Source organism: Myodes glareolus, chromosome 11, assembly GCF_982192425.1.
Source record: "Myodes glareolus chromosome 11, mMyoGla1.1, whole genome shotgun sequence".
Taxonomy (NCBI): Eukaryota; Metazoa; Chordata; class Mammalia; order Rodentia; family Cricetidae; genus Myodes; species Myodes glareolus.
The window spans coordinates 55,019,985-55,034,338 of NC_142036.1; the positions used below are offsets into that span (position 1 = coordinate 55,019,985).

At 40.2% G+C, this 14,354-nt stretch overlaps 1 protein-coding gene across 1 annotated transcript in view; it reads right to left on the minus strand.

Annotated features, from left to right (window-relative positions):
* The window catches only part of Arid4a (AT-rich interaction domain 4A), a 69,250-nt gene that overhangs the window by 28,216 nt on the left and 26,680 nt on the right, over nt 1-14,354 (minus strand). The window contains exons 11-15 of the mRNA XM_048415495.3: nt 13,777-13,946; nt 2,384-2,456; nt 1,452-1,546; nt 1,213-1,310; nt 121-352 (exon numbers count right to left, since the gene is read on the minus strand). Coding sequence (XP_048271452.1) covers nt 121-352; nt 1,213-1,310; nt 1,452-1,546; nt 2,384-2,456; nt 13,777-13,946 — 668 coding nt within the window. The remainder of the gene's footprint in view (nt 1-120; nt 353-1,212; nt 1,311-1,451; nt 1,547-2,383; nt 2,457-13,776; nt 13,947-14,354) is intronic.

The following is a 14,354-nucleotide window of genomic DNA, read 5'->3' on the forward strand; positions in this document are numbered from 1 at the left end:
TTACTAACTACCATAACACAAACTAGGGCTATGTCACAAAGTTTATAATACATATATTAAAGGTCCACAATAAAACTTTTCAACGAATGCTTGCAGCAGATAAAACCACTAAGAACTCACTCTTGGAGACTTCTGCTCTGTGTCTTCTCTGTCGCTCTCGCTGCTGGATTCGGTGTTCTCCTCGGGCTCGCTCTTCACCTCCATTAAAGGCATCTCCTGGTTCGTGTTTAGAGCCTCTTCCATGGGTTCTTCAAAGTCTTTTTTCTCCACTTTTACTTTGGGTTCATGGTGGTGAATAGTTCTGAACTGAATATTTGCAGAACGGCAGTACTCCTCAAAACCATAGAGATATCTAAACACACAATGTTTCATCTTAAGAACTCCTAGTCTTTGCATTTATTGTGAATAAAAGGTAAATAAATGGTAAAAATGAAGCCATTTAAAAAACATCCCTTGTTTGATAGTACTTTCTGAATGTCCTTGATAAAATTAAACAGAGGTACCAAAAACTAAAATATTGTCCAGAGAACCTGAGACTGTTACAATTTAACAGAGCCATCTCAGAACACTGTTCTAGAACTAACCCGTGGGTCATGACCCCTTTGAAAGCTGAATGACCCTTTCACAGGGGTCATCTAAGACCATTGGAAAACACATATATTTACATTACAACTCAGAACAGTAGCAAAATTACTGCTATGAAGTAGCAACAAAACTAATTTTATGGTTGGGGTCACCTCGCCATAAGGAACTATATTGAAGGTGGCAGCATTAGGAAGGCTGAGAGCTGCTGATCTAGAACATGTATGTACCCAGAGTTACAGTCTACACACTGGAACTGCAGCGAATGAGAACCCCTGACCTCTGACTTGAAAGAGGAAATCAGCATCACATGGGAAGTAGAGAAAGTGGGCTCTAAACTCTCAATCCCTTTCAATCACAAGTGTCTCCCAGCCTAAACGTGAACACTTACGTTCCTTGCTTGGAGTGCTAATGTATTAAAAGAAACCCGCTCCCTGAAAATGTTTATGTTTTTGATTTTTCAAGACAGGGTTTCTCTGTGTAGCCCTGGTTGTCCTGGAAGCCTCTGCAGAACAGGTGGCCTTGAACTCAAGAGACCCACCTGCTCCTACCTTGAGTGCTAGGACTAAAGGTGTGCGCCACCACCGTGCCCAGCTGACATTTATTCTTTACTGAGGCTGGACTACTTACTTTCTATACGCAGTTTTTACATTGTAGGAAGCAGCTGAGTTCAAAATTGGAATGCCAAGGTCCATATAAATTTGCTTCCATACAGCACCACTATCAATCTGAAAAATTAAGATTTTGTTAATAATTATCAAAGGACATGAGCATTCTGTGTTCTTTATGAAAGATGCATATGCCAATTCAACATCAAACAATGCAGCAGCTCATCGCACAAACAGTACCTCAGAGCTCCAGTTACTTACATTGTCACATCCCCCCTGATGGTAGACCAGTCTAAAGAGCTTGAAGAGATTGAGATCTTTATAGCCCAGAACAGGAGGTTTGTTGATTGGAGTACCTTTAATGTCAGAGGGAAAAATGAAGAGTTCAGTCAGACAAAAACTACTCATCTGAAAGTAAAGCTATCGACCTCTAATTCAGCAAAATCCACTAATGGGAGGTGTGCATTTAAAGGTCCTTCAATCACATAAGATACAAAGTCTTCTCTGTGCTCCTTGTACTGTTGTGCGGGCTCTCTGGATTTCAGAAGCTGCACCCTTCTATCAAGGTACCTCCGTTCCGTGAATGGCTAGAACTGAGTGAGAAACTGAGACCGCGACGTGTGACTGGCAAGGCTGGCTTCCTACAGCACAAGCAAATGAAGCAGGAAGGCTACAGCTCCATCCTTGCTGCTTAGCCTCATGGAAAGCTGCATGCGGTTCTCTGAGGGATTACTTCTCAAAACCCCAGAATGGCTAGGCCAAATTACCTAAGGATTTTCTAGGACTAAAAATGTCAGTGTGACGATTTCCAAAAGTTCTATTTCTTCTACCTCTGTGGAAATCCTGTCCCACTCAGAAAGAAACTGATATTCATTATCCTTAGCTTGTGGAAACCAAGGATCATGTGGGCTTACTTGTCTGAGTCCAGCATGACATTGTAGTTAATAACTACACAAAGAAATATTATGATTGGTCACTTTCTACTTCTGAATAATTTAATCTTCCAATAAATACCAGGGAGACCAGATTTAACTATGTAAATACTGATTTCCTATTATTCTACTGAAAATAGTTTGCCTTTATCCAAACATCTAACTACCATCAGGTATGACTGATCCGTAGGCTACACAGCACTCCCAATAAAGCAGAAACGATGTATAAACCTCAAACATAAAGCCACAAAAATGGCATACCTCTGTCTTCCATAAACTTATAAAGCTGCTGCAGGAAGTTGTCCCTCTCTTCAGGATCAAGTTCTTCCTCAGGCTGCAAACACAAGCACAGGACAGAAAGAGATACGTTATTTGTGAATCCAGGAAACCCTGCTTTCAGGTTTTTTGCTGTTCAAACTCTAGGCCCCCCCCCCAATGCCAGGAAAGTGCTCCACCACTGTGTTCATGCCCTGCTCTTAACTCATATTCTTATAACAAACTTCAGTGGCAACGTTAGGCCAGGCTACTCCCTTCTCTCCTTTCCACTCTGACCCTGCCTTGAGCATTGTTGAAAGACTAATAAGAATCAAGAGGAAAATATTCCAGAATGCAACAAGAGACTGGTTTTACCTCATGTGACTTTATTTGGGAGGGGGGACTGTCATACGGCCCATAGAACTGTACCGGAAAATAAGCAGAAGCATGACAGAAAATGTCTTTATAGAAAACAATACAACTGAATGAATATAAACAAAGACTGTAAAGTCAATGGTAAAGGTTTTCTGTTTAGATGAGACTCTTTTATTATTAATCTGAATTCATTGAAGTAAAACATATAAATTGTATTTTGGGGCAGACCTCATCACCTCCTTAATCTCCCCCAGCCCGCTTTTCTCCACTGCTTTCCATGAATGGCATCTGTATTTGCCACTGTAACCTTTAAGACATTTATATACAGCATCATGTCACAATGCCAAAAGGCTGGATACTCCTTACCTCTGCTTCAAAGTAAATCAAAACGAATTGTTAGCAAAGAAAGTCAACACACAATTACTTAATCGTGTGTGCTTCTGTAAAAAATAAATTTAAAAAAGCTACCTATTTTTGTGTTCCTATTTATTAATTATGTAAATCTAATACTATTTCCTATAACACTATTATAGATGAAAATAAAATGTCCTTGGGGTGTCAAGATGGCTCATTAGGCAGAGGCACTACCACCATGCCTGACAACCTGAGTTCAACCCTTGTGGCCCACGTAGGAAAGAGAGAACTGACGGCACAAGCTGTCCTCTGACTCACACACGTCACACGGCACGCATACACACACACAGAGAATGACAGATTGCCTATCAACACATATGCACAGCTTTTCTGGTTGTTTTCAGATTATGTCACAGGCAGGACAGGCCGACCTCTCTGACCCTCCTGCTGTCCCTTCCCACATGCTGAGACTGTAGGCATACACCACACCTGACTTACAGAAATCATTGAAAATTTAGCAGTATTGTGGAGAAATTAATAAAACTCTAATATTTCTTCCATATAAAGGATCATGACATTAGAAGATCACTGTGTTCTACGAGAATAATTTAGATTTTTGCCTTTTACAAAACATGTTTAGATGAAAAGCGATGTTCAGGCAATAAATATCGGTTATTCAGTATCTAGAAGGCAACAGGCACTTTAAAAATCATGTTATCCTTTAAGAATCTTAATAGTTGGGGCTGGAGAGATGGTTCAGAGGTTAAGAGCATTGCCTGTTCTTCCAGAGGTCCTGTGTTCAATTCCCAGCAACCACATGGTGGCTCAAACCATCTGTAAAGGAGTCTGGTGCCCTCTTCTGGCCTGCAGGCATACACACAGGCAGAATATTGTACACATAATAAATAAATAAATATTAAAAAGAAAAAAAAAGAATCTTAATAGCTAATACTATTGCCAGGATCAATGAACATATAGTCGATTAAAATATATAATAAAATCTAATAGGTAGGCAAATCGCTGTGACTCCAAGGCCAACTTGGTTTACATAGTGTTACAACAGCCAAATCTATGTAAGACCCTTTCTTGAAAAAAAATATAAATAAATAAAATATAATAAAACTTGTTCCCCAGCACAGGAAACAAAAATAAACCCACTAATTATAAATGAGGATCAAATAAGGTTATATCAAACTATGCTAAATTCTTCACGATTGAGGATAATTTTTACAAATTAAAAATTGATAGCTTAAAGGCATTGAGTTAGTGGATAAATAAAGAGTACTTTAGGCTCTGTGAGGAAACATGCCATGAAATTTTAAGTTTTAGGTGCAGTTCTAAGATACAAAAATAAAATCAGTAAGGAATTCAATTTATACATGTCAATTTTCTTGAAAGATTTCCACCAAAAAATAAATAAGCCAAAACAGCATTTTAAATTTATCTGATAGCTTTTGCAAAAAATAAAATTCTTTAATCTCATAGGGAATTCTTCACCCTAACTTTAACTTTAAGTAGTGGTGTTCCATAGACTAGAAAATGTCTCCCTGTGCGCCTGTGTCTGTGACTCAGCTCTGCTACTGTGGCTGCCACTGTCCATGCTTCTCACCCCCCAGCACCTCTTTTCAGATGGGAAGCCAGGGGCTGCTGCACTGTTCATGGCCCTAAGTGTGAGAAAGGGCAGGGAGGAAAGGTAGAGGGCTCTTAATTGTCAGACTTCTGGCCATGTAGTCAAGCAGCAGTTAAAATGGCCACACAAGAAGGGGACTCTAAGGCCACAAATGACACATGTACATGATTAGGATGATAAGAAATTTATAAGCCGGGAGGTGGTGACACACGCCTTGAATCCCAGCACTCGTGAGGCAGCGGCAGGCAGATAAACAACTACCTGAAATACTAAGTTAGAATATAGTGGTGCCTAGGAACATTTTTGTGTTTTTTTGTTTGTTTTTTCGAGACAGGGTTTCTCTGTGTAGTTCTGGCTGTCCTGGAACTAGCTCTTGTAGACTAGGCTGGCCTTGAACTCACAGAGCTCTTCCTGCCTCTGCTTCCTGAGTGCTGGGATTAAAGACATGAGCCACCATCGCCCAGCGGTTGGTGTTTTCTCTCACTCTTCTCCAGGCTGGCAGTGCTCAGGGGCGATCAGCTCTGGGTCACGGTTACTTTATGCATGGCTTTCATCTGTGAAGACCAGCACATAGTTAGACAACCGCTGTGTGATGAAAGGACGTTTGGCAGCTGAGTTGACAACAATTTCTTCCGTGTTCACACTGGCTAACAACTAGTGCTCTGCACCAAGCCTTGAAAACGGAAAGGATAGGAGCGGTTCCAGACGCTCGCCTGCACCTTCCTCACACGGACCCAGAAATGAATGCTTGTTCAGAAAAGGCACAGACCCCAGTGACAAATGGACTTCATACCACCTTACTGGGGAGACAAACGTCATTTGTTACTTTTTTTTTCTTTCTGTCTTTCTGTCTTTCTTTCCTTCTTTCCAGACAGTATCTCTTCTGCAATCTAGGCTAGCTGGGAATTAGTGGCAATCCTCCTGCCCAAGTGCTGAGATTACAAGCATGAGGCACAAATGAAGTAGTACGGGGTGCAAGTCAGGAAGGTATCCAAACTGTATAGACAGGCCAGGAGGCTGGCCTGGAACTCGTAGCTATCCTCCTGCCTCTGACTAGAGTGCTGCAATTACAGGTGAGCACCACCGTCAATTCAACTTTCATTGTATTCAGCCTGTGACAGTTAACAGTGAGAAGAGAAACAGGAAGACAAGGCCAGCATTTGACTCATATGCCCAATGATGCAGGAGTTTCGGAGCGGTATCTGAGCGGTGACTGGGAGAGTGAGAACAGAAATGTGAACAGGGGATAATTCATGAAAGCCAGACGTTCAAAGGCCAGGGATGAAAAGACACAAAACAACAAAAACCGATGCCAAAATCTTGTGTTCATCTGGTAGGGGCTGGGAGCTATGAAAGGCTTTCCAGTAGGTCAATTACAAACAAATACGGTTAAAGACCTCTTGGTGAGGTCCAGAAAACTACCGCAAACTGGGCGAAGAAAAAAATTACTTAAAAAACCCCAAAAGTATGAGAGAGAGAGAGAGAGAGAGAGAGAGAGAGAGAGAGAGAGAACACTATTACTTAGAGTACACTGTCTAAGAAGAGATATTTTGAGGAAAAGTTGTGTTAAAGACTGTTCTACTTAACCTTCAAACGACAGTCCAACACCTTGTCTCAAACAGGAATTTCCCAGGATTTTACATAATCCACATTTATTCATTTTTTCAGAAACTAGGTGATGAGGGTTTAATATGGGCCAGGCTCTTAGTGCTCGCCGCCTGGGTACCCTGGGGAGAAAGGATGAGACACAAAGTCCCTGGCATACCTTGGGTTCATTTACAGCACAAGAAAGAAGAAGGAAAAAAAAAAAAAAACTGAAGTGCTTGTGAAACCCCAGCCTAAGTATTCTCACAAGAAAAAACGAAAAAATAGAGAAGGTACTGCTGAGTGTAGGAGTCTGTTTTAAAGAAACCATAGAGTAATATGTCTAACTTCCCTCCATAATCAATCAATCAATTGACCCCCTCATTGCGCTCGCTCTCTCTCTCTCTCTCTCTCTCTCTCTCTCTCTCTCTCTCTCTCTCTCACACACACACACACACACACACACACAGGTAAGAGGGTTATGCAGTTTTCATTTAAAAATCAACAAGTCATCTTGTTCAACTTCAGAGCTACGTACTTTAACAGTGATAATAAAAGGTGTATCTTACTGGTGGCAATTGTTATAGTACAACAGAGAGATCACAACACCTCATGAACTAGTTAATAAAGACTTCAATTTAAAAGGAAAATCTTTTAAATTTTTAAAAAATGATTAGAAAGATAGTTCAGTCGTTAAGAGCACTTGTTGCTTTTGCAGGAAAAGGGTTGGTTCCCAGTACCCACAGTGTCTCACACCACCTGTAACTCCTATCCCAGGGGACCTGACACCTTATTCTGACTTCTGTGGACACCAAGCATGGACATAGTGCACAAACATACATTCAAGCAAAACACTCATACACATAAAATAAGATAAATAAACCTTGGTACAGTGATAAGCACTGTAGTCTCAGCTACTCAGGAGGCAGAACCAGAACTGCGGGAGCACAGGAATTCAAGGTCGGCCTGGGCAGCACACTGACACCCCATCTCATAAAAGGAGAGAGAAAGGGAGAAGGAAAGAGAGGGAGAGAGAGAGATTAAAATCTTGAACTTTGATGAGAAGCGAAGAACTATCTACAAAGTTTCAAGCATAAAAGCTGACAATTGAGCAGGGAGTGGTAGGAGACAGCTGTGATCCCAGCACTGGGGGGAGGGGGCAGGGTAAAGGAAGGAGAGTTCAAGGTCATAGTCAGCTGCAGAGAAAGTCTGAGGACAGCCTTGGCTTCCAGAGCTCCTGTCTTAAATACACTGGAGCTGGTGAGATAGCTCAGCAGGGAAGAGTGGTTGCTACCAAGCACTGAGTACAAGCCGCAGGAGAGAACCAACTTCTGCAAGCTGTCCTTCAGCCTTGAGACAGACTATATAGCATATACCTGCCTCCTCCACCCAAATAAACGCATACATAAATAAGTAAATACAAAACAAGAGAAAAATAAGTTTAAAAAATTAAGTTGGGAATATTTGTGTAAGGTCTAAGAGCCCGGACAGCAGTAAATTACCTGAATAAATAAACCCAGAATAAATGTGACATTAAGTAATGTTCAGCACACTGCTTTGAAAAAGAGATGGTATTATATAACATGCTTCAGAAATATTTCAATTCAAAAAGATAAAAACCACAGCCTCTTTTGTGCCCTAAAATTATTTTATTCCCAAAGGGATCACAAGTAGTTTAAAAAACTGGCATCAAATCTAGTGCAGAGAACGGAATGGAGGAGGGTAGGTGTGGACGTGCCAGCACACTTAGGTGCCACTGCGTTCGTCTAGGCTAGGACAGTGACTGCCTGGACTTTGGTAGGCAGAGTGGTTACTGAAAGAAGTGGGCAAATTAAGGAGCTATTCAGGTTGGTAGAAGACAAAGGGTTTGTGTATCTGAATGGAGTTGGTGGGGAGGACCAAGGAAAGAATCAAGATGCCTTTTGTGTATTCCGTGTGTTCAGCTTAGACAAGTGGGCATGGTGCATCTACTAAAATAAATTAGGAATGGCTGGGGAGAACAAGGGAAGGTAAGTGAGGCCATGAGCATACTGAGTTTGAATACTGATAAATAAAAAGAAATTTCCATGCACAGTTTAGTATAAATGCATGTAGCTAAGAGACAACTGAGATGTACATATAGATTCAAAGCTATTCTATCGTTTGGTTGGGAAGTAAACCAGAAAACAAATGTCACATCCTGAGATCTGAATGCTACTAAGGAGTAAGATGAGATAAGACACACTTTCGCTTGGCTGAAGGTCTCTGGTGACTGTCAGCGAAGTTGTTCTGGTCGTGATGACAGGACAAGACATACTAAAGAGAGAGAATGAGAAGTCAGGGACAGTGTATGTAACTGAGCACCCTGGCCAGAGGCAAGCACAGCCAGCAGTGGAGGGAATGCAGGGACCAGGGCGTGCAAACAGAGCGGACTGGGTTCAAGGAGGAAAAGCTGGGGCTGCTAGGGCAAAGACGTCCTGATCCAGAGCAGAACCTCAGGGACTTGGGTCTCAGAGGACACGCACTGCCGACTGTGCCTGAGTAGCTGCTGGAGGGTCTAAAACTACTCTCGCGAAGTTTATAGGGCTTAAAGTCTGCTCCCATTTGAAACTTAGGGGTTTCTTTCCAAAGCCAGAGTGAAGACAAGGTGATGTTCAAAGAAGATGACTACAGACACTGAACTGACCAATAATAGCTGGGGATCCAAGAACGTCTGATGCTAAATTTACAGGCATACCATCCCTCACTGTTACACACACGTAGAGCACCTCCAGGAGCCCAAAGGATGTGATATATTTCCAGTAAGACACTGCTTTATAACCTAACAACAACCTCCTTAAAATAATCATGTAACTCTTAAATTACCACAGCTAATTAAACCAAGTAATTTATTTTCCATTTGAAATGGTACATACATTGTCACCATCAAGATATAATATAGTTGCTATTATCAAGTTTTTTTTATATCATTCAAACCTCTTATATGACCGCAGGTGTAATGTTTGATTACATAGAAAGTGTTTTAAAAACACAGAAAATAGGGCCGGGCGGTGGTGGCGCACGCCTTTAATCCCAGCACTCGGGAGGCAGAGGCAGGCGGATCTCTGTGAGTTCAAGGCCAGCCTGGTCTACAAGAGTTAGTTCCAGGACAGGCACCAAAAACTACAGAGAAACCCTGTCTCAAAAAATCAAAAAAAAAAAAAAACAAAAACAAACAAAAAAAAAAACACAGAAAATAGAGCTGTGTTGGAGTGCTGCAGAGAAGGCTCCACCATCAAGAGCACGGGCTGCTCTTCCAGAGGATCCTGACTCTCAGCACCCACACAGTGGTTCACAGCCATCCGTACGAAAGTTCCAGAGGATCTGACATGCTCTTCTGGTCTCCATAGGCACCAGGCATGAAAGTGGTGCATAGACCATACATGCAGATAGAATACCATACACGGTAATTACTTTGAAAATGTAGCTGTATTTGTGTTAACAAATGTACAATCTCATTAGTCTTATTGGGTGAATTTAGTGTGGTTCACATTTTAAGCTAAAACAGTGAAGATTTTTTTTCAAAATTCATTAGAACTTTTAAAAAAAGATTTTTCTTTTTATGCGTATGAGTGCCTTGCCTGCATGTATGCTAGTGTACCACATGCAGTAAGTACCTGAGACGGCCAGAAGATGGCGCTGGATCCCCAGAGCTGGAATTTCGGATGGCTGTAAACTGCCACATAGGTGCTAAGCACCAAACTGAGGTCCTTTTGCAGGATCAGCTGTGCTCTTGACCCCTGAGTGGACTCCAGTCCACTTAGGACATTTTTATTTCCTTGTTTAGGAGTCTGAAGTTAAGCAAGTTGTGATATTTGAATGTAAGTATCTAAGTTATCCATTGAAGGTTGTTGTTTCAGATACACTTAATGCTTAGTTTTATTGGAGTTATTTGATATAGCTATAATTATTTATACTACATTTAAAAACCTTTAGCTTTTACTGACAGTTTTCCTGAGTTTTCAGGTATTTCCCGTGGGTCTATATACAAAGTGATTTTGAAGAATCATCAACAAATGCCTTTAATCTACATGGTCATAGATCAACACAGGTGACATTTAAATACTAAAAATTTAATATTCATATTTCCCAGAATTAAAAAACTGAAACACTTATGACTTTTACAATAGTGGAAGATTATCTTGGGTAGCAAATGTGATGGCAATACCTAGGAAATTCAAGATCGGAGAAATGAATGTATCAATCATTAGACTAAAAAGGAGCAGTTCCTATAAAAACTTAACTAATTTTAATTTTCATTACTAAACATGAAATCTGGTACACAAAGCTGACTTATAAAGTCATGATGATTTAAGCTAAAACTAGTTACATTCCTCTTGATAATTAATCTTCTAACTTTTCACCCTTAGAAAACTCCCCTACATTTATCCAATATAATTCCAAGTCAAGAGAAATGAATAACTGCTATCATTATTATATTCATATGACCTTCCAAATTAATTTCCTAGTTCAAAAAAATTTAGTAGTGTCTTTTCTAATATAAAATTTTCTTGAAAAAGTTTTCTTAACAAAGACATTTAAATAACACCCACAAAAATAACCTCTAGGCTTTTCCCAAAATAATTATCTATGTGTTGCAGTTAAAAATACAGACAGGAACTACCCCCCATCAGATCCTCTCCCCAAGCACAGTATGAGACATACTGCTTACACTTCAGTCCTGAGTAGCACCTGAGTAGGAAATCAAATATTAAATAAAAAAGCTACTGCTCCACGATAAAGCTGTAGAATCTCAAATCTCCCTGCTCCCACTGTGTTTAAATACCCGGAGCACGAAGGCTAGACAGGCTACTGCTCATTCGCACTGCAGAACCAGCTAACACTTGTGTGATCTGCTGCATACGCCTGCCTGCTAGCCTGCACTGATGACAATATACAATGCTGTTTAATGGCTCACAGAATGGTACAAGGGGTCTTTAAGACTCTTGGAAAGCAGCATTCAGTCGTCCTAAGAAGTACACTATCAATACATCTTAGGAGGAATTATGATCTGTAATGGAATACAAGAACTTAGCCTCACTGGTGTTGGAAAGGCCCATAATGACTAAGCCAGGTAGGCCCTGGCTTACCGGACTAGTCACCATGTACCATACTCCTGTTCCTCCCTTTGCTATGTATAGTTTAAAGCATTTCTTGGTTGATCAGCATATTAAATGTTTTAAAATTGTTCTTCAAGACAAGTTAGAATGATTCAGCAACTAAATCTCAAATCCAAGAGCAAGGAAAATGCAGCTGATATTTTTCCCTAAAACAACCTAAATCTTCCTCAAGAAAACCCACTAAGGTAGCCAGAAAACTAGTTCACAACAAGTACATATCAATAAAGCAAATGCTATGAAAAATGAGCATCTGAAAAATAATTTAAAATAAACTATAACTCAAGCCTACATTTTGTGATTTTTGCTGTTATTTTTTTAGTAGGAATAAAGCAACCATGCTCACTAAATTTTAGCAAGTTCACAAGAAACATATTGTAAAAAGATATCATTTTCTAAGTGTCCTTATCTTTTAATTTTTCTTTACTATTACCTGCAATAGCTTCTGCTCTACTCAGTTTTACTAATATTTATCCCTCACAGCTTGAATGAAACATTATCCTGAAATTAATCACTATACACGAGCACTAGTTACTATTTTATAGGCGCCTCTGCAACTTCTCTCAAAGCTCTTCTTAGCCTCTTTGTTTAAAATTTCAGGGTATTTTTTTGAGGGGTAGGTAAAATGCCTTCTGGAAAGGACGCCAATTAAAAGTATTAGCAAAAATAAAGGGACTAACCCTTTTTCAGCATTTCGCAATCTAAGATCCTAATTGATGTTAAATAAAAATCCAGAGCCTAAACCACAGAATGTTAACAGTTCACACCCTGAAACTGTGGCCTATTTACCCTGAAACACACAACCTAAAACTAAATACAGATAAAATACAGATATCACATCTAATATTCAATTATTAACTCCTGAATTTTACCACAGTGTCTCATCACTGTCATTCAAAACGCTGTCTTATGTTTGAGAAAAATTCCTTTTACCCTTTAATCCTCTAAAAATAGATTCCTGTCTTTTTTATAAGAAACAATTACGCTTGGCTATAAGCTCTACATATCAGTCATATAATCAACACTTAAAAATTTTACTTAATTCCATTTTTGGCAATCAAAACAATAACTAAACATTTTTTTAAAAAAAAAATCTTACCTATGTGCTGCATTTCCTTTCAAATGCAAAATGGTTAGCTTCCCCTTCTACTTAGTCAGTGCAGGGTCTGGCCATGCCAGTCTGATTGGCAAATACCTGCTGCCCCTCTTAGGGCACAGCATCCGCGGGTTATACAGCAACTACTTACATTCTCTTCCACACAGAAATCAGACATTACATGAAAGGAAAAGAAAGACAGCCCATTTCAAAGCGGCTGGCAAACCTCCATTGGCAACCTGCCAAGCCTCTGCTAAACCTTCCTGTCTTTCTGAGCATGCTCACTTAAAACCAACAGCACGTTACTATGGCAACTCTGTAGGCAGCCTGGAAGTATGAACCGCCATTCTGATTTCAGAGTGTAAAAAGCCAAATGCTGCAGGGGAGGTCAAAGGAAAGAACTAGCGTGCACCCTTCCTCACACGCGAATCTAGTTCGGACATTCCAGACGCTCACATTTGTGGACTTAAACACAAAAGCAGGCTACAGTTTCAGGCTGACATTTTCATGCTCAAACAGGTCTTCCTTTTCAACACACTCATGCTCTTTGTTTTGCCTCTCAACAACCAAAATCACACTAGAAAATTTACCCCACTTAACAGAACACTGATGAATAAACAGACAAACACCACGTGAGCAGCCATGGCAACTCCACAGATGATTCCTATAACCACTGGGAACACTGTAATATCACAAAGAAAATATAATCTCAATCTTTTCTGTGATTTGTCAAGATGCCAGATGAATCTTTCTTTGGGAGGAATTAAGATATTTACCCCTAGAAGGTTTCCAAGTTAGGAAAAACCAGACCTGTGTTCAAATCCCTCAGTGCCACAGTTTAGCTGTGCCAGCTGAGGACAATAACTTTCTGACTCTAATGGCACCCTCTGAAAGCAGGATGACAATTACTCCACACACTGACAGTAAGAGAACACACAGAAACATCGAATCCCCTCCCCCACAAAATCTTGTTGATTATCTCGGCAAAGTACTTTCTGATAACTTCACACTGAAAACTGGTACTGAGTTCTACACTACACAATGAACCAAACAGTCACACCTCCTCAATCAAATTAAGAAAGAAACATTTCAGACAATATATATACATACATACATATATATATATATGTAGACGAGAACAAACACATGGAGATATTACTTTCACTAGAAAACAAAAACAAAAACAAACAAACAAGGTTTCCATGTTGTCTGGAATTGGACCTACCGGTTCTTCTTCCTCCTTTTTGGCTTCTTTTTCCTTCTCCTCTTCATTCTCCTCAGCTGGGCAGTCTTCCTCATCATCACTGCTGGATGACTCAAGAATCTCACTTATGTCCATTTTCCAATTATCAGGAACAATTCTAGCTTTTAAGAAGATACTTGCTCTCCGCAGCCCTGAAAGAAAACATGGACTCCAGCTGTTGTCACTGAACGAAGAGCAGGGGATTAAGGGAGATGCATGGCTTTCCGGGTCAGAGAGCTAAGTCCCAATCCAGTCATCATTCATAAAGTGATCAGGACATCTGAGTACTTCATAAGTAGAAGAGCATGTAGATTTTACAAACAAAGTTTACTGTGAGACTGGATCTCACTATGTCACATAGCCCAATCTAGCTTTGAACCTGTGATCCGCAGGCCTCCACCTCCCAAGTGAAACCACGTCTGGCAGATTAGAAGTTGCCTTTTAGAAAAAAAGATTTATATTTATTTTATGTGCACAAGCGATCTACCAGATTTATGTGCACACTTGAGTTCACCAGAAGCATTAAATCCCCTGGAACTGATTACAGATGGTCGTGAACT